General features: G+C 39.3%; 1 protein-coding gene across 4 annotated transcripts in view; it reads right to left on the reverse strand.

The window, feature by feature from the left end:
- The window catches only part of LOC131434653 (elongation of very long chain fatty acids protein AAEL008004), a 180,215-nt gene that overhangs the window by 78,247 nt on the left and 81,923 nt on the right, over nucleotides 1–20,045 (reverse strand). For all 4 annotated transcript variants that reach the window (XM_058601623.1, XM_058601633.1, XM_058601607.1 and 1 more), the window contains one exon: nucleotides 3,688–3,780. In XM_058601623.1, coding sequence (XP_058457606.1) covers nucleotides 3,688–3,745 — 58 coding nt within the window. In that variant the 5' untranslated portion in view covers nucleotides 3,746–3,780. The remainder of the gene's footprint in view (nucleotides 1–3,687; nucleotides 3,781–20,045) is intronic.

The following is a 20,045-nucleotide window of genomic DNA, read 5'->3' on the forward strand; positions in this document are numbered from 1 at the left end:
GCAATAACAGTTTATATTGAAACTTCTCTAAATGACTATTTGATCGTTGACGATCGGAAGATCGTCACTAAATTTAATACCTCATTACCTCATTTGTTCCGCTTGGATAACGGTTTGTACTAAGCTGCACATGGTAATTTTTACTTATTTTTCCGTTTCGTCTAAAACTCATCAATGCATTAGCAGTTTACTTCATTGAATGCTAGAAAATGTCATTAAATTTAATTTCTCATTGAAGGGTTTTTGTATCGCTTGGATACCGGTTTGTAATAAGCTTCACATTACAATTTTTTCTTATTTTTCTGTTTCGTCTTCGACTCATCAGTGCATTAGCAGTTTACCATGGAATACTCTGCACAATTACTATCCGTTGACGGTCATAAAATCGTTACTAAATTAAATTTCTCATTGAAAGGTTTTTGTTTAGCTTCAACAACGGTTTGTACTAAGCAACACTTGATCGTTTTTTCTTATTTTTCCATTCCGTCTTCGTCTCATTAGTGCATTAGCAGTTTATGTTGAAACTTCTCTAAATGACTACTTTACCGTTGACGGCCAGATAATCGTCGCTAAATTAAATTTCTCATTTAAGGATTTTTTATCCATTTGGTTACCGGTTTGTACAAAGCTGCAAATTACAGTTTTTTCATATTATTCCGTTTCGTCTTCGTCTCATCAGTGCATTAGCGGTCAGAAAATCATCACTATTTTTTTCGGCACTTCTGTTAAGAAATGGCATTTTGGCTTAGCATTAGTAGATCAATACACCGAAACATCAATTTACGAACCATGGCGGGGGTTCGTAAATCGAATCAGTTCGAGAAAAAAGTTTACGTAATTTGAAGTTTACTGCGTAAAAACAGTTTGTGCAGTGAATATTGTATAAATAATGGATTTGATGATTAAGAACCGGAAAGCAATGTTTGTTCTGAAATTCAAGATGGCGACTTCCGATTAATTGATGTTCCTTGAAAATCCTTACAATATGTGTATTTTCGAAACGAGTTTGAAGAGCAGTTGCCGGAAAATGATGTTTCAAGTCTTTTCAAAATCCAAGATGGCGACTTCCGGTTCCTTTGGAATTTTTATAATATGAGACTTTTCGGAATGACTTTGACGAGCAGATGCCGGGAAGCGATGTTTGGGATTGCTCTGAAATCCAAGATGGCGGTATATTGATATCGAAAACTGTTACTATATGAAAACATTTGAAACAGATTTGAAGAGCAGATGCCGGAAAGCAATGTTTGAAGTCGTTTCAAAAATTCAACATGGAAATTTCCGGTTAATAACCCTTACACTATGGGTATTTTCGAAACGGATATGATGTGTAGGTACCGAAAAACGATGCTAAAGGTCGACCCGAAATCCAAGATGGCGATTTCTGATCTATTGACATTTCTTTAAAACAATTTATAACATGGGTATTTTCGTAACGAACTTGAATATATTCATGTAGTAAAATATTCCATCGAAAGTAATCATCGTTTTCTTAAACATATCTATTTTTAAATTATATAAAGGGTGATTTTTTTGCTGGTATCTTTTTGGTAATACTGTTTTTGACAGATCACGCGTGAATTGTGTGTTGTGTCATTGTCAAACCTGTTCAGTTGGTCTATAATTTAATCATAAATCGACTTACAACGTCTAACATTTGATTGAATTGGCGCTGACAGAGTTGCAGTAAAATCCACTTTCACATCGAAAAATTGTGTTCAGCGACGAAGCTCATTTCTGGTTGAATGGACACGTCAACCGGAACAATTGCCGCATCTGGAGTGAGGATCAGCCAGAAACATTCGCAAGAGCTACCGTGTGATGCTTGACGATTTTGGTTTGCCCAAAATGGATGAATTGAACATACCTTACATATCTGGTTTCAACAAGACGGTGCCACATCCCACACGGCACGCGAAACTATGACCAAATTGAGAGCCACCTTCGATGAACAGTTCATCTCACGTTTTGAGCCCGTCAATTGGCCGCCTAGATCGTGTGATTCAACACCTTTGGACTATTTCTTGCGGTGCCATGTTAAGGCTTATGTCTACAAGGATTAACCAGCAACGATTGACGTACTGGAAGCCAATATTGAAGAATTTATTCGTGAAATACCGACCGATATGTTGAAAAAAGGGCCGCGGCCAACGTTTGCATGAAACCATCTTCGAGCACTAAGTTATATCGATTCCAATAAATATTTCATCAATTTTCTTAAACTTTTTGTGTTTTTTTTAAAAAACCTCTACCTCTCAGAAAGTCGCCCTTCATAATCATATAGTAATTATCTTCAAGGAATATCGACACATCTGAAGTCACTATATTGGTTTTTTAAACGCGTTCATCCAATTCGTTCCAAAAATACACATACGGTAAGTATTTTCAAGGAGTATCGACAAACCGGTAGTCGCCTGGGTAGATTCAAGAAATATCTCAAACATCGTTTTCCTGTTTTCTACTTTTCAAACACATTTACGTTACATTTATTTGGGATTTGGTTCGTAAAAAAGCGTTACGTAAATGGAGGTAACGTAAAAAAAGTGTACGTAAACAGAGGTTTGGGTGTAAAAACTGATGATTCGAACATTTTCGGAATTTTTTACAAACCAGATCTGGTTGTTTCTAGAACCGGATAATTTTCAATACAAAAACAAAGAACAGAATTTCTTACCGCTGAGCGAGACAAACTTGTTCTCGCTTGAACCAGTTGAATTAATATATTTCACTGAACTTCAGATGAAACATGTCAAGCGTTTTGATCGACTTTAGATCTGCGACAAAAAACAAAACTCGCTTCAGAAAAAAATAAACGAATCAATCAATCACGGGCTTAAATTTTGTTGTATGGTGTTCGGAAAATTTTATCCGGAGCGATCAAAACAACAACAGCAATCGAGAACTGCTGGTTGAATCAAAGTAGTCTGATTACACTCTCAATTAAAACATTCCCGACCATTGCTAAAATTCTCTATTTAAGAGTTTTATCTAATTGTAAAAACTATGATTCTCGGTGTGCAGTCAATCGTCTGTGTTTCTTTCGAAGCAATGAACTTTGATTGTGAAATACTTCTTCGATAATCCCGTAGCAACGCAGTAAGGCTGAGCTTTGTTTGCCGATACACGCGCGAGGAAAGTCCGGATCGGTTGACTTCTGTCAAAGCTAAGTAAACTTATCTCGAAGTGATTGTTTATTCGGTAATAAAGCGAACGTTTTCCGGACAATGTAATCGTTTGATTGGCAGGCAGTGTGTACTTCCGAGCAGTAATTCCAGTTTGCTTGCGGTTGTTATTGTTGTTGTTGTCGAAGTCAACAAATGATTAAACACAGGTACAAAAACAAACAGAATTCATCGACTGATTGGCAAACATTGTTCGGATAAAGTTTACCCAGCCAAATCATGCAAATTCAAACCAGTTCCGTGAATTGCGTTGCAAACTAACTCCGAATTAGTCCCTTGCCGCAAACTTGGATAGGGTTTTCGGCGGAGGCCATTAGCCACTAAGGCGATAAACGTCAACCCCACGTTAGGGTATTTTGGACAACGGACAAACAGGAAACTGGTTCCACCTCTCATCATCATCATCATGAACTTCTAACTAACCAGTTAGAAGATCGAATTTTACGATTGCAGGTGATCCGACACAACTCGATATGTTGAAGGCATTGAAAAGTTCTCAACTTACCTCCATAATGGTCCATGTAATGGTGCATACTGTCAATGTATTTCATGATTAAGGCCATTTTGTGTGTGTTTTTTTTTTGCTTCCTAAGCTAAACTGCAAATAGAAGAGATAGAAAATCAAATTAGTATCAGTTTGCATAGAATAAAAAGAAATGAGAAATCATGTGCAATGCAGTATATAAAACTCTTATTGTTCGCTTTTAAAGAAAAAAAAAACATTTCTCCTATTGTTGTTTTTCTCAAAAGCAGCAAGAAAATTTGGTTATTAGATAAGTCGAAATCAAGTTTCAACTGCTATTTGACATTGTACGAAACTAGATCAAGCTAGCCTTGAAATCCGGCATTTCCCGTTTCGAAAATATGTTGTGATTTTGTCTCGGAATTTGACATTTGATGTAAACAGAACTTGTGTCAAACAGAATGTGATCTTTTATTTGAATTGATATAATACGACTACTAGCTTATTACAAGGAAGCTCTTGTGTCACCATCTCAGAAACGATTTTTGGCAAAACTGTTTTAGACAAACGACACATTCGGAAAAACGCTTCCCGGCATTCGGTGAAATGGCATTTATCAATGAGGTTTTCAACGAAATTAGGTTTAAAAAATACGACAAAACCGACCGATGCAAATGTTTTCGACAAAGTGACTTTCGACGAAACGACCTTTTCGAGCAAATGGTTTTCGGTGAAAGGGCCTTCGACAAAACGTTTTTTATCGAAAGTGTTCTTGGCGAAATAGTAGTGCGAAGTGGCTCTCGACGAAACAACCATCAATGTAAACGATTTTTGATAAAACAGTAACATTGTGTTCCATGAAACTGTTTTTGACGACGCGACTTTCGATGAAACGGCCTATACAGGAAATTGGTTTGGTTCGACAAAACAATTTTTGACAAAACGGCAAAAGTTTTTAGTCTAAGGGCTTTCGGTGAAATAGAATTTGACGACGAGATTCATTTGAATCTGAGCGAGTTTGATTTCTATTCAAAAGTGTTTTTCGATCGAATCAGTTCCGAGAACATCACTCCCTTTAACACATATATATTTTACGACCTCAACGAACTGATTCGAGCTAGAGCAGAGTATTTCGTCGAATGTCGTTTCACGGAAATCGTTTTGTTTTACGAACAGGCCCTTCCGTTGAAAGTAGCTTGGTCCAAAACTGTTTCGTTGAAAACCTTTTTTCCCGTTTTGTCAAAAATCGTTTTTCGTCAAAAGATCGTTTCGTCGGAAACCATTTCGCAGAATGCCGTTTCGTCGCTCCTCCGGGAATCATTTCGCTACTTGTGTTCGATGAAACTGTTTCTGACGACGCGACATTCGATGAAACGGTCTATACGGGAAATTGGTTTCTAGTGAAATGGTCTTCGACAAAACGATTTTAGACGAAATGGCATTTAGCCATGTGGTTTTTGACGAAACAATCTTCGTTGAAATCTGTTTTTGGTATAACGGTAAAATGGTTTCCGGTAAAACGATATTCGGCAAAATAAATCCCAATCGAAAAGGGACTTTTGACAAAACTCGTTGGAAAACATTTCCCCGAATCGGTCGTTTCATCGGAAGATCGTTTTGTCATTTTTTAACCAGATTTAAATGAAAACCGCATCCATAAATGCCATTTCACCGAAAGCATCTTCGCCGGAAAGCGTTTTCCCGAAAAGAACGTTTGGTCAAAAGTCGCTTCCTCAAAAACAGTTTTTGTCGAAAACTATTTTGATGTTTTGTCGAAACTCATTTTGGACGAAGGTTGTTTAATTGGAAACCACTTCAATAAATACTGTTTCGCCAGAAACTTTTGCACCGAATCTCATTTTGTCAAAAATCGTTCACGATAAGGGTTGTTTCGTCAAAAAACACTCCGTCAAATACTATTTCACAAAAAAACGTTTTATCGAAGGTCCTTTCGCAGGAAACATTTCACACGAATTAACCGTTTCGTCGAAAGCTGCTCTGCCAAAAACAGTTTCGCCATTTTGTCGTTTTCAAAAAATCCGACATCGAAGGTAACCACTTCGATAAATGCCCGTTTATTGGAAAGCGTTTCGAATGAACCGTTTCGTCGAAAGCCGCATTGTCGAAAACAGTTTCGTCGAAAGCCATTTTGCTATTTTGTCAAAAATCGTCTTCAACAACGATCATTTCGCCGGAAATCGAATTCATCGAAATCAGTTTTGCCGGGAAACACTTCGTCAAAAGTAGTTTTACTAAAAATAATCTTGCAATTTTATCAAAAACGAATATTATTCCGTCTAAAACTATACCGATCAATACTATTTTACTTACAGTTTCACTGATTTATTGCCGTTCCACCAAAAGCCATTTTTGACGAAAGTCCTTTCACCGGATCCCATTTTGCAGAACATACCGTTTCGTCGAAAGTCGCTTTGATAAAAATAGTTTCGTCGGGAACCATTTTGTCGTTTTTTTAGCCCGATTTCTATGGAAACTACATCGATTAATGCCATTTCAACGAATGCCGCTTCATCTAAAAGCGTTTTCAATTACGTCAAAGATCGTTTCGCCGGGAATTTCACCGCGCGAGTTTTTGTTTTTCTCGCGAATACCATCTTGTCAAAAACTGATTCCGATTCCGACCACATCACTAAAAGAAAACGTTTTCGTTTTGTTATTCGACAAAGGTCGTTTCGTGAAATGCTGTTTTGCCGGAAACCACTTTGAAAATTTTCGTCGATTATCACACTGCTATAGCTATTTTGTCAAACGTCGTTTCAAAGGGAAATTTTTTTTCTGAATGGCTCGCTCCGTCGAATGTCGCTTTGTCAGAACAATTCCGACGACAACCATTTTACCGTTCAGTCAAAAATGATTTTTTACGAAAGCCGTTTCGTCAAAAATCGTGTTTTACCAATGTCGTTTTGTGGAAAATCGATGTTGACGAAGGAAGTTTCGTCGAAAACCACTTTCGACGAAGGCCTTTTCGTCAAAAATCGTGTTTGAAAATGATTGTTTCGTCGAGAATCGATTTTGTCGAAGGTAGTTTCGTCGAAAATCACTTTCGACGAAAGCCTTTTCGTCAGAAATCGTGTATGAAAATGATTGTTTAAAAAATAATCGATTTTGTCGAAGGTAGTTTCGTCGAAAATCACTTTCTTCGACGAAGGCCTTTTCGTCAAAAATCGTGTCTGCAAATATTGTTTTGTCGAAAATCACTTTTGACCAAGGCCTTCTCGTCAAAAATCGTTTATGAAAATGATTAAAATGAATCAACGAGCATCGATTTTGACAAAGGTAGTTACGTCGAAAATCACTTTCGACGAAGGCCTTCTCGTCAAAAATCGTGTTTGAAAATGATTGTTTCGTCGACAATCGATTTTGACGATGGTTGTTTCATAGAAAATCACTTTCGACCTAGGCCTTTTCGTCAAAAATCGTGTCTGACCACGACTAACTTTTGACTAAGATCTCTTCGTCGAAAATCAATTTTGACGAAGATAGTTTCGTCGAAACGCACTTTAGACGAAGGCCTTCAAGTCAAAAATCGTGTCTGACAATGGTCGTTTCGCCGAAAGCCGTTTTTACGAAGGTCATTTCGTCTAAAATCACTTACGACGAGACTTCTTCTAAAAAATCGTACCGAACAATCGTCGTTTTGTCGAAAATCAATTTTGACAAAGGTCGTCTAGTCGAAAATATTTTTCGACTAAGGTCGTTTCATCAAAAATCATGTGATAAGAGTCGTTTTGTCGAAAATCTCTTTCGAAGAAGGCCTTTTCGTCAGCAATCGTACCGGTCAAAAGTCGTTTCATCGAAAATCGATTTAAACAAAAGTCGTTTCATCGAAAATCATTCTCGGCGAAGGTCTTTTCTTTAAAAAATGTGTCTTGCCAAGCTCGTTTCGTCGAAAATCGTATTTGGCTAAGGCCGTCTCGTCGAAAATCACTTTCAACAAAGACTGTTTCCGTCGAAAATTGTATCTGACGAAGGTTGAAAATCGTTTTTTACGAAGGCCAAAATTGTTTCGTCGAAAATCACATTGTTAAATGATGCCATTTCGTTGAAAGCCGTTTTGTCGGAGGCCGATTGGATATATAACCTTTAGGTGGTAACAGGACGAAATCGTACTCTGTTGAATCGCACCTTTCGGAAGGATCTTTTGTTATACACATCCGTTGTTTTATATGATTTGATTTCATCTAGAAAAAAAGCCCGCTTCGACAGGTAGTGGAAGAGGTATCTTTTTTCTCTTCTTATTATACACAGAGAACACAATGAAAGTGCTTTCTCAGTTCGAACAGGAAGCGCGATAGGATGCGAATGATTAACGAATAGAACAGCCTGGTTGGTTGCTTTCCCGGGGATCCCGGTTTCCATCGTGTACAAACTTCCTACAGAGCAACGTTCCGCCCCGCCCCCTCAACCAAACACGTCACACCGACTGTTTCACGGGCAGGTTGGTTATGCAATCCACTTTTGTTCGTGACAAGTTAGTTCGATTCAATGCACTGAATTAATCAAATTTACTCCACGGAGAAGGCACGATATAGTTTGCAAACCCAAAACGGTGCGAGCTCACGGTGACACAAACGGTGAAGCAAGGTGTTCGTAGAAGAAGCAGAACAGGTCAACAAACACACCAACAGTAGTCAAACATGCAATAATTCTGATATAATCAGTGAACCTGTGGCGCCAACCAGCCCCTTCCCCGCTCTCAGTCCGTCTCTACAGTTCCGACGGGAACGAAGTACCCATAGTAGGCTGGTCTCGTGAATTATTATTACTACACGAGAATTTAAAACTGCAGGAACGACGACGACGACGACGCAACAAGCCGGCTGCTGTTGGCCTTTCGGCTGCTATTCTAGATCTAAAATAGTTACCAGCCTGCTTGTCACCAGAACGGAAAAGTGGTTTGGAGCAGGCAGAACGGATCGAAATTTACTTATAATTAATGGAATGTATTCAACTTTTCAGTTTAAAGCCATGCTTTGATCGCTTGGGCCAGACAGAATTGCGAAATGTTTTTGGATTGAAATCGGAATTCCTTCGCATTAGTCGCTGGCCTACGCGTTTTCAGCTTCGGCTAGGTGGGAATGTAGGTCGCCTTTGGTTGTTTTATTCCTTTTACGGTTGTTCGATTTTTGTTTCCAGTCTTGAAGAAGGCCATGAATTGTTTCCAAGGAACTCTGGCTCACGGATGCGGACTGATGTAACAGATTCCATTTTCAATCTAGAGCATCATACATTTTCATTGAATTGGAAAAGAAAACAATTTGTTCTGGTCAGTCTACCTTCCCGTTTTGTTTCCGACCAAGAAAACCACAAGCATGGGTGGTGCAAAGAAGCAGGCAACAAACTATAACAAAAAGTAATCACAGTGGAAATGGGACAGTCACGTGCTTCCTCGAAGTTATCACCGGTTGTAGTGAAGTAAATCGATATAGTTGTATCAGAGGGTGACATAAAACAAGCAGTTTGGTAGTTTATTGGCTTCCGTTCAAAGGTTGGTCTTCAAATTTCAGCTGTTCCTGACTGGAAGCACGTGAGCTTCTACTGCTCACCTACAAAAGTATTCTCGGTCCTAAATAGTGTCCCCGATTAGTTCCAACCCATGGCTCCGAAGAAAAACCATAAACCATCTTCAATCTCCCAAAACAGGTTTTCACTTTTTCGAACCGCCTGACATCGAACCCCGCATGCAAACAGATAACCGTCAGGTGCTGCCTAAATGGATTAACCCTCGATTCCCGGGTATCAATGAGTCCCACAAGCGCCGAAAAACACGCGACGTTGTGTGAGAACTAGAGCGAGAGAGAGAGAGGGAGGGAGAAAGAAAACAACAAAAAAAAATGAGAACAAGTGAAGGCTTCACCAGACACGCAGGTACACAGTGGACCTAAACGAAAAAAGATGGTCAAAATGGTCTTAACTACCACTTCCAACGAACGACGAACGTTTGAAACGTCAGTTATTGCCTTACGTCTGCTTAGCGGTTTATGTTGAACCGCGAGTTAGCATTCTTAGTGCATTATAAACTACTAATGCACTGAAAAGTCGAAGACGAAACGAAAACCAAAAGCGAACAAGTTGAAGCTTCATCAGATTGGTGGAGGAAATCTCAGATTAATGAAGGAGCCGGTAGCAGTTTCAAGTGAAGAAACATGTTTTAATTTAAAACCTTCCCCATGTCACTCGTATGTTCCTATATAATATTGCAGTATTTTAAAAATACACTTCTTTGGCTCTTCACAGAAAACAAAAAAAAAGTTTGTATGGCCATCTAATAACAAAAAGATTAATGATGTATTAATTTTTAGTTGGTTTGACGTAAAGTCGCCATAACTAAATACAGTATTTGCAATGACTGTGAGTTGAAAAGTGTATAGTGGAGAAGCCAAATGAATAAAACAAGCTTACAGAAAAGATAATTTTTTGGAAAAAGCATACGCTCAAAGACAGGACTCGAACCTGCGTTCTTAAGCATTCCGTGCAACCGCGCTACCATTTCGCCACCCTAAGCGTTGCGATAAACACACCTCTAATACACGACCAGACATGATAAAGCATATATCGAACATGATCTACAGTGCTCAGTGCTTGAGCGGAAAATTGGTACAGAGCGAGAGGACTAGTGTTCGATGAACAGAGAAAACGTTTGGATGTATGGTACCGGTCGGGTGACGGCCAGGATGTAGACCATGTTCGATGGACGCTTTATCATGCCTGGTCGTGTGTTAGAGCTGTGTCTATCACATGGCTCAGGGTGGCAAAATGGCAGCGCGTATGCATAAGAACGCAGGTTCGTGTCCTGCCTCTGAGCGTTACACAAGTTACAAATTGAATCATTTATCAAATTGGTTGTCATCTCTGAGCAAACACTACACTGAAATCTTTTTATATGCGGTTTTTTAGAAGGCTTTCTTACGCGGATTTCGTCTTGAAAAGCATGGAACGTCGAGATCTTGCGTTTCATCCATTAGAATTTGGTATTAAGAAAAAACAGACATTTTACACAAACAAAAGTTCTTTTGTTTTACAGTTTTTTTTTCTACGCGGATTTCCGAAGTTACGTGGTCTCACAGTCTCAGTCGATATTGAAAAAAAATATTTAGATTAAACCAAATCTCGACGTTTCTTGCATTTCTAAGACATTTGGCATAAAATAATTATCGATTTCAGGTATCTCAAATCTCCCAAAGTCGATTTCTTTCTATATTTTTTTTTTTTGAGATTACAAGAGATGTGGACATTTTTCTAAGACATTTGGCATTTTAGAAAAAGCTTCAGTTTTGCGGTATTATTCTACGCGGTTTTCCAAGGTTACGCGGTTCCAAAGTCGATTTGAAAAAAAACAGAATTTAAAAAAAAATAAAAAAAAATTGATTTCAAAAATCTCAAAACTTTTCACAGTTGGAAAGTTAATATTTTTATATCAATTTTTTTTTTGAAATTACACCAGACATGGACGTTTCATGCATTTCTGAGACATTTGGTTTACAGAAAAAATTATTAGGCTTTGCGTTTTTTACGCGGATTTCCGAAGTTGCGCGTAAAAATAGTCCTCAGTGTATTTAAGGCACTTCAGGAGCTCAATAAGGTTTTTTTTTTGTTTTGCATCATTACTGAAACTCCGGAACCAGAAATCGGATTCAAATAAAATTCAGTGATTTTATATGACACCATAAGACCTTTTACTGTACCGAAATTCGACAAAATCGGTTCAGTTTTCTTTGAGAAAAAAAAAGAAGTGAGTTTCATTTTAGAGTATGTGATAGAGATGGTCGGGTTTCTGATATTTGTACCCGAAACCCGACCAGAACCCGATTTCCGACGGGTGTTGGTCGGGTTCGGTTTTTGGAAAAAAATGTTTGTCGGTTTCGGATCGAGTTTGGGTCGGGTACGAGATTGGGTTCGTGTTCAAAAATTGTGTCGGGTTCGTTCGCAAAGGCGGTGGTGTTGTCTTCTTCCGTATCGATGCGTACCGGTTTTACGTCGTCGTTTTGTATAACGGTTTGAACGTTTTGACGCTCATCGCACTATAATATCGGAACCGGTAGTCGGATCTGGATGAAATTGCACAGTATCTTTCAAGACGGTGAGAGCTTTTATTTGAATCAAGATTTGTGAAAATCGGTTTAAATAACTGTGAAATAGATGTGAGTTCAGTTTTGGAGCTATTCTTCACAAATATCGGTGCATTTGGAACCGGAAAACCGAGGGCTTGTAGTTCTAAAATAGGTTTATAAATTCTCCAACTAGCAAGATTTGCCTACTAGAAGAATTTACTAGTCAGTTTTAAAAAAAGTTGTACCTCGTTTTGCTATCACAAAAAATACTCATGAAATTGAAAATTTTTCACTTAACGCGCTGTAATACCGGAACCGAAAGTCGGATCTGGATTGACTTTTCGGCGACTGTTTAAAGAATTTCAATACCTTTTATTAATATCTCAGTTTGTGAAAATCGATTTGGAAATTCCAGAGAAAATTGAGTGCGCGTTTTCTCATGAATTTGCACATATTGCCTTGTAATTCCGGAGTCGGAAGTCGATGCCACATGAAATTCAGTAACTTTGTATGGGACCATAAGACCTTTCATTTGAATTTAAGTTTGTGGGAATCGGTTCAGCTGTATTTGAGTAAAGTCGCCCTGTAATTCTATAGCCGGAAGTCAGATTCGAAAAAAATTCAGGAATTTAGTATGGGATTGCAAAACCCTTTTTTTGAATCCAAGATCATGAAAACTGGTTAAGCCATCTCCGAGAAAAGTGAGTGAAAAACGGAGAACGTAATGTCAGAGACATAAGCGCGAGATTGACGTAGGACTGCATGCGAAATGTGTATAGATATTAACTGATTTGTAACGGTTTGAACGTTTAAGATTTTGTGGTCCCAAGAAGGACCATTCGTTTTCGGAAGATTGCATTTGTATTCTAGGAATTAGAGCAGCAATCCAAGACAGTTTTTTGAATAAGTTCTTAACGTTGCGGTTTTTGGGGTCCTGAAAGGGACCGTTAGGGGCTTTGGAGTCCGGAAAAGGTCTATTTTGTTACAGATAAATTTGTTTGTATTCCAGGAAGAAGGGCGCCTGTCAACGTTATTCGTCCTAGAAGAAATCATTAAATAAATATAACCGTAACACAAGTCGTACATTCGCTTATATATTTTAATACATCTTAATATTTGAGTGAAAGAAACTATCACTATGCCGTACGGGATTCATTTACGGCTCTCAGCAGGGTCAAATTGTGAAATTCTCTGCGATATTAAACCCTGTTCGGAACATTTTCCTCAAACGCGATGCAGTCAAATGCTAGCTTTATTTGCGCTCGTTTGGTGCCAATTTGGCACTGAGAAAATAGCACAAAGCTAATCAAATCATTCTAGATTTGCACTAAACAGATGATTTATAGCTCTGATTTGCAAAGAATAAATCCTAATAGTTCTTTAGACAACATTTAAACCCATTAGAACAGCTGATTTTGTGTAATGTTCACCATTGTTATCTCGACCAGCAGCTGGATGACGCAATTGCTCGAAATTCTCACAATGCCAGTTGGTTCAATACTAAACCAATTTTGGTTAAGAGCATTCTTTTTACGTGATTTCCTTTCTAGTTTTTTCACAAATGGGCGGTCCTAACGGTAAAAAAACGGAATTTTGATGTCGATTATTTCATTTCGGATTCGCATATTTCATTGAAAGAAACTATCAAAATGTTGTACAGGATTCATTTCCGGCATTCAGAAGGGTCTAATTGTGGAATTCTATACAATATTAAACACTGTTCGGTGCATTTCTCTCGAACGTGATGCAGTCAAATGCTAGCTTTATTTGCGCTCGTTTGGTGCGAATTTCACACTGCCAAAATAACACAAAACTAATTAAATCATTCTAGATTTGCACTACACCAATGATTGTTACCTTCGATTTGCAAAGAAGTAATCTTATTAATTTTTTTTGATAACATCTAGAGCGATTAGCATGGCTGATTTTGTTTAATGTTCCCCATCGTTGTCCACTTTTCGTTGTATTTTTCTCCAATGCAAACGACCATCAGCTGAATGACGGTCTTGTTTGAAGTGAAACTCACACTGCGAACGTCCAACAGCAGGCATGTGTCACAGAAGATCTAGTTGTTGTTTTGTTTCTGCGTTTAGGCTTAAGGAACGAAGCCTAAACATATTCGTCATCGACTGAAGCACCAGTTGAATAATGCTGGGGGTGTAGTTCCAATGTTTGGACGTAGATGGCGGTCTGTGCACTCGATGTCTTATGGATTATCATTGACTGAAGCTACCAAACGTGCAACAGGGTCTATTTATAGATACAATTGATTTTGATGTTTCGTGTTTGGATCGTCCATACAAAAAAAGGGTAAAATTCTTCTTAATTTAGCTCAAAACTGATTCAATTTGTAGGCTATATTAGTTACTTACTAAACGAACCGACTGGCAGAAGCAAAAATCGTCACCAGACGAGCTGGTTACTTTGGCCCACTTCAGTTTCAGATTCTGCAGTACGAAAAACTAAAACCAATCCCGAAGCTTGGACATTTTTGTACCGATAATTGGATTCCCGTTCAGTGATGACAGCTTGACTGATTGACAGATTAATCACTTTCACTGAACCCTGATGAACTCTCGCAAATCATCGCCAGTCTCGTCCCCGTCCCGGAAGAAAACATCACCCCTAGCGAAATGAAGAATCAAACCGGCCCGTCCCAAAATAACTGCCCGTTAATATTCAGAGACTGACCTTCCACGGTTCCACCTCTTGTACCACCCGCACACCAACCCGATCCCATTCTGCCAGGCATAGTTTTTCTTTTTCTCATGCCAGAAGGAACTCAACAGGCGTCGACTCTCTTCGGTTGCCAAGTTCGCTCACTCACTCACTGATTTGGGCTCTCTCTCTCTCTCTCTCTCTCTCTCGCCGGAGCAAATATAAATATGCTTCAATGATGTCATCACCGGTCACGGCTCGGCACAAAACCGTGCAGATCGCGCTCCTGGCCGGCGTTGCTCCTACCGCTAAGTGTACATAAATGATGATAAACCATATGGTGATAGAAAAATAAAAGAAGGAAGAGGCCCGTCGAGATCATCATCATCGTCATCATCATCATCACACACCATGTGATGAGACAGTTGAACGCGTGTTGAATTCCTCCTCCCGATGTAAGGCGAAAGACAAACCCCATGAGTGAGTGTGTGCATGCAATGAGCGGAGATTATTTGACGACGACGTCGGCCGCGTATTTACACTTGCTACCGACCGACCGACCGACCGAACAACGAAGACGACAAAATATTACCGTACTTTGTATGTGTCGTTTACCTCCGCCGATCATCGGGAGAAGAACCATGTGACACGCGGTATGTAAGAGACTTTTCGGGAATTAGTCGGGCTAAGCAAAGTCCGGAAACTTAGCCCATTGAAAATTCACACACGGTGTGTGGATGAATCGGAATTCGAAATAGACAGTCGGGATTAGCAGGTCGGATTCACCGTAAAGCCCACCGAGTTTTTGAGTTCAGTAAAGTTACTCGGAAGAGATTTCTGTCAATAGAAACTAATTCGATTTTTCGAGACATGCTTCATTATTTCAATCAGTAATCAGCTCAACTTCTACCCAAAATAACAGAACGAAAAAAATATTAAAGGTAAAAATCTTCAATTCAAATCTTATTATCAAAGCAACAAACAAACATCACAGGTCCTTCTGAACAAACCACGATTATTTTTTAACAAACAGAGAGACCGATTAGACTCGAGATTAATTTTCAAAAGCTGTTTTAATCCACCTAGCGGTGTAATGATGCTATTCTTATGCTATTAACATCATAAATCTTACTGTGGAAAAAACAACTGTTCATTGAATGAAAAAAAAGAGAAAAGTTTTTTCGGATTTCATCTAACAAACTCTACAAATCCTGTTTACCCTGTAGTTCCGGAACCTGTAGGAAGTATCCACAACAAATTTAGGAATTCCGTATGAAATTGTTAAGATTTTCCCTTTGAACCTATAAGTTTGTGGCTATCTTGAAGCAAAGTGAGTGAGACCCTTTTTGCAGTTTTTTTTATCACCGTTCCACTTATCACGCTTTAGTTCCAGAACCGGAGCACGGATCCGGATGAAAAGATTTTTAGGAAACTATTAGACCTTTCATTTGAATCTTAGTTTGTAAAAATCAGTTGAGCCGTTTCAGAGAAAAATGAGTGCATACTTTCTCTCTTATTTTCACATATTACCATGTAACTCCGGAACCGGAAGTCGGCTCCAAATAAAATACAAGAGCAGGCTATGGGAGTGTTAGTCCTTTTATTTGAATCTAAGTTTGTGGAAATCGGTTCAGCCATCTCTGAAAAAAGTGAGTGCATATTTTTTCCATTTTTTTGGTACATCATCCTGTATCTCCGGAACCGGAAGTCGGATCGGGATGAAATTCTATAGTAGGCTATGGAACCATAAGACCTTTCATCTGAATCTTAGATTGTGAAAATCGGTTCAGCCGTCTCCGAGAAAAGTGAGTGCATATTTTTGTTACGTGCATATTTTTGTTACGTTATGTGTGTAAGTGAGAGCATATACATGTTACATACACACATACACACATACACACACACACAGAGAGAGGGGGGTGAGAGAGAGATTTGCTCAGTTCGTCGAGCTGAGTCGAATGGTATATGACATTTGGCCCTCCGGGCCTCGGTTAAAAGTCGGTTTTCAGTGATTGCATAACCTTTCTATATGAGAAAGGCAAAAATACTTTGAACGATTAACATGAAACTTTTTGATTGTCCTACAAAACAAGTATGACTTATTGGGAGTACAAATTAATTCGGTCCGTGTTTTTCTGGGATCAAGAATCAATTTATTTTAAAATAAAAAGAATTAAAAAATTAATCAAAATATCGTCCATCGCTGGTTACTACTTTTTCCCTCCTGTCAGACAATTTTCGAATTCCTTCTCGAAAAAAATGTCTCGTCTTTTAAGGTGATCTAAGTTTGAAACTAATTTTCGATATCTGCGAAAAAGTAAACCGATTCTTGCCAGATCTTGCTGCATCGGTCGGAACAATCAGTAATCAGAGCGAGCAACGTTAGGAGAATACGGCGGGTGCGACAAAATGACCCACTTGAGCGTTTCAAAATATTTTTTCACGACTTTTGCGACATGGGGCCAAGCGTTGTCATGCAGGAGATTGGCATTGTATTCCGACCGATTTTCTCGTTATCGCACGGCTCAAACTCATCAGGTGCAGCCTATGACCGATGGCCCGTTATAGTATCGCCTGATTGTAGCAACGAACCATGAATATTCGGCTTCGGCGTTAGTGTTGAGGTCGATGGCAACAATTGATCGGGTATAGCATAGTTTTTTTTTCTTCATGGGGTTATCATAACACATGGATCAATAAGTTTCGAGACTAAAGCAGAGATGGCGCTCGTAGTAAACCAGTAACCACGTCTTTCTAGAGTACTAACCTTTGCTTGAAACGGGTCAAAATTTTAAGTCGATCCGACCAGAAACAGCTGAGTTATCGAGGTTGGAGTAAAGTCGTTTTGTAGTTTGTTTAAAAAATGGAAAAAACCGAGTTTCGTGTTTTGATAAAACATTTGTTTTTTAATGGGTAAAAACACAGTGCAAGCGAAACAATGGATTGAAAAATGTTATCCGGACTCTTGTTTATCAAAAGCAACGATTTGTCGGTGGTTCGCCGAGTTTAAACGTGGTCGTACCGACACAAATGACGCGGAACGCTCGGGTTGACCTGTGGAAGCCGTTACACCGGAAAATGTGAGTGAAGTGACAAAAATTATAATGAAAGATCGTAAAGTGAAGCTCCGTGAGATTGCTGAGATGACACAGATATCATATGGAAGTGTATTTACTATCCTTCATGAAAAATTGAGCATGAAAAAGGTTTTTTCCAAGTGGGTGCCGCGATTGCTTTCGACAATGACAATGCACCCTGCCACAAGTCGAAGAAAACAATGGCGAAATTGAACGAATTGGGCTTTGTTCTGCTTCCCCACCCCCCATACTCGCCAGATTTAGCCCACAGTGACTACTGGCTCTTTGCTGATCTTCGAAAAATGCTCCAGGGAAAAAGATTTGGCTCAAATGAGGAGGTCATCGCTGAAACTGAAGCTTATTTTGAAGCGAAAGATAATTTTTTTATAAACATGGTATTGAAAAATTGGAAAAACCTTGGAACCATTGTATCGCCCTAAAAGATGATTATGTTGATGAATGAAAAAAAAATTTTGCAAAAAAAATGTTGTTTCCATTGTTAGTCTCGGGACTTATTGATTCATGTGTTACAATATCCAATTTTTATCCCCAGTAACAATTCGATGTAAAAAAAGAAACCCTTTCTTTGTTGCCTTCAGATGCTCACAAGTGAAAATTTGCCTTTTGATGTCTCTCGGTTTCAGTTCATATGGCACCCAATTGCCTTCCTTTTAAATCATCCCCATGGATTTTAATCGTACACAGAAACTGTTCGTTGAGACACTTCCAACAATTCTGCAAGCTCCTCTTGCGTTTGACTCGGATCTTGTTCGAGTAACACTCGAAACAATATGAACTGAATATTAATGACAGATATCTAACCTTTTGAAACTAGCGACATCAGCTGTTACTGTTCAATATTCATAACAGCCAGAGCCAGTCTTTCGGCGGACGGACCGAACTAAATTGTACTCCCAATAGTGTCAATAGCTGAGCCAAAAACAGCCCACCCTGTGTCCAAGATTTAACATCAGTGCCTTGTTGGCATTTCCACTCTCCCTACGCAATACGGATTCTAACAACCACTGTGCACTGTTTGGGACCATTTTGATCTTCAAATTTACTGCAATGAGGAATGAGAAGTCCCGGGTCGAACAAAGAAATTTATTTCGCCTTCAGTATAGTCTCCGTCTAGAGCGATACAGTTGACTTCCCACATTTTGATGCTATTTGAAAAAAAAACAAGATTTGTCAAGGCCTTCAAAATAGGCTTCCGTTTCTGGAATGATCTCAGCGCTCGACGAAATTTTTTTTCTCTGGAAAAACCTTTTCAAATTTGGAAATAGATAATAGTCGATGGGGGCCAGTTCTGGTGAATACGTGGGATGAAGGATGAAACTCGTCTTTTTAACATCGATTTTCAAACTATGAAAAATAATTTTAAAAAAATCGCATGCTTTCAATATGGTATCTGATCAGGTATCGTTTTCACTTTCAAAACTGGTACTACCCGGATAAAAGTAGACGCTCGAACATACCCGGTCACATAACAATCCGAAAGCTTTTAATTTATCTACCGAAATTGTCTTGCTCGCGACCGAGCTAAACAAGAGGCGAAATTAGAGCACCTTTTCCGATCAACTAATGAATTTTTATTATGAAACATACAATTCAAAAAAAATATATATCGGTGCCAGTGTAAAATATTTCCTAACACGACATCCAAACGCAATCCCACTGACCGACTACGATCGATTGATTTATTTATCGTAACGAACCCCCTGTCAACAAAGTCCCAAGCGAAGCAGCTGGTGGCACGTGGAAAGACAAACACCGATCGATGACCGAATGAAACGCCCTGTCTCTGTCCTCATTGCCTCCTCTTTCTTTCTCACACATAATCAAAAACAACACATCTTGCAACCTTCCGAACCCGCGCGCGCAACTGCTATCTAAACAAAAAAAATTGAATATCTACTCAACTGGCAAAGACGGTTTTGCCCGAGGAATGACCCGTGGCTTTTTTTCGAGACCCACGGACCGCGCTCGCTCGCCTGCTCGTACCGTATCATAATCCAAGGTTGACCAGTTCAATTTCTTCTTTCGAAGCTACTAGCTACCGACCGTAGAGGAGATCTTCTTCATTGGCGGCGGCGGCGGCGGTTGCGGTGCGGTTGCAATGATTATTTATTGCTATTACTACTTTTTTTTACGACCTCTCTTCCCACTACTAACAAAAACCACCAGTGCGATGATGGTTATTAAGTGATCAACGCACACGTGAATGCACTTGCTGGCTGGTCACACATGCATGTATGCGCATGCATCGCAGTCTCGGTGAGATGAGGTGAGGTGAGAAGTTATGAGGTCTGAAGAATGTGAGATGGTTGGTTCGGGGGGAGGTTGGACCCCGCCTCAATTATACAATTGTTAGTTTTAGCCTCCACTCGAAGCGGCAACCAGTATTTAGTATTATTATTATAATTTTTGGAACCCATTAGTCGTTTGCACGTTTTACGGTTGGATCGGAATCTATTTTCAGCGAGGTTCGACGGTGAGAGACCGACGTTTTATTTTTCGCGGGTCGCCCCAGTCGCGTCATAGTCGGTCGGTCGGTCGGGGCAGTGCACCTTTTGGGACCTTCATGTTCCGG

The sequence above is a fragment of the Malaya genurostris genome, chromosome 1 (genome assembly GCF_030247185.1).
Source record: "Malaya genurostris strain Urasoe2022 chromosome 1, Malgen_1.1, whole genome shotgun sequence".
Classification (NCBI taxonomy): Eukaryota; Metazoa; Arthropoda; class Insecta; order Diptera; family Culicidae; genus Malaya; species Malaya genurostris.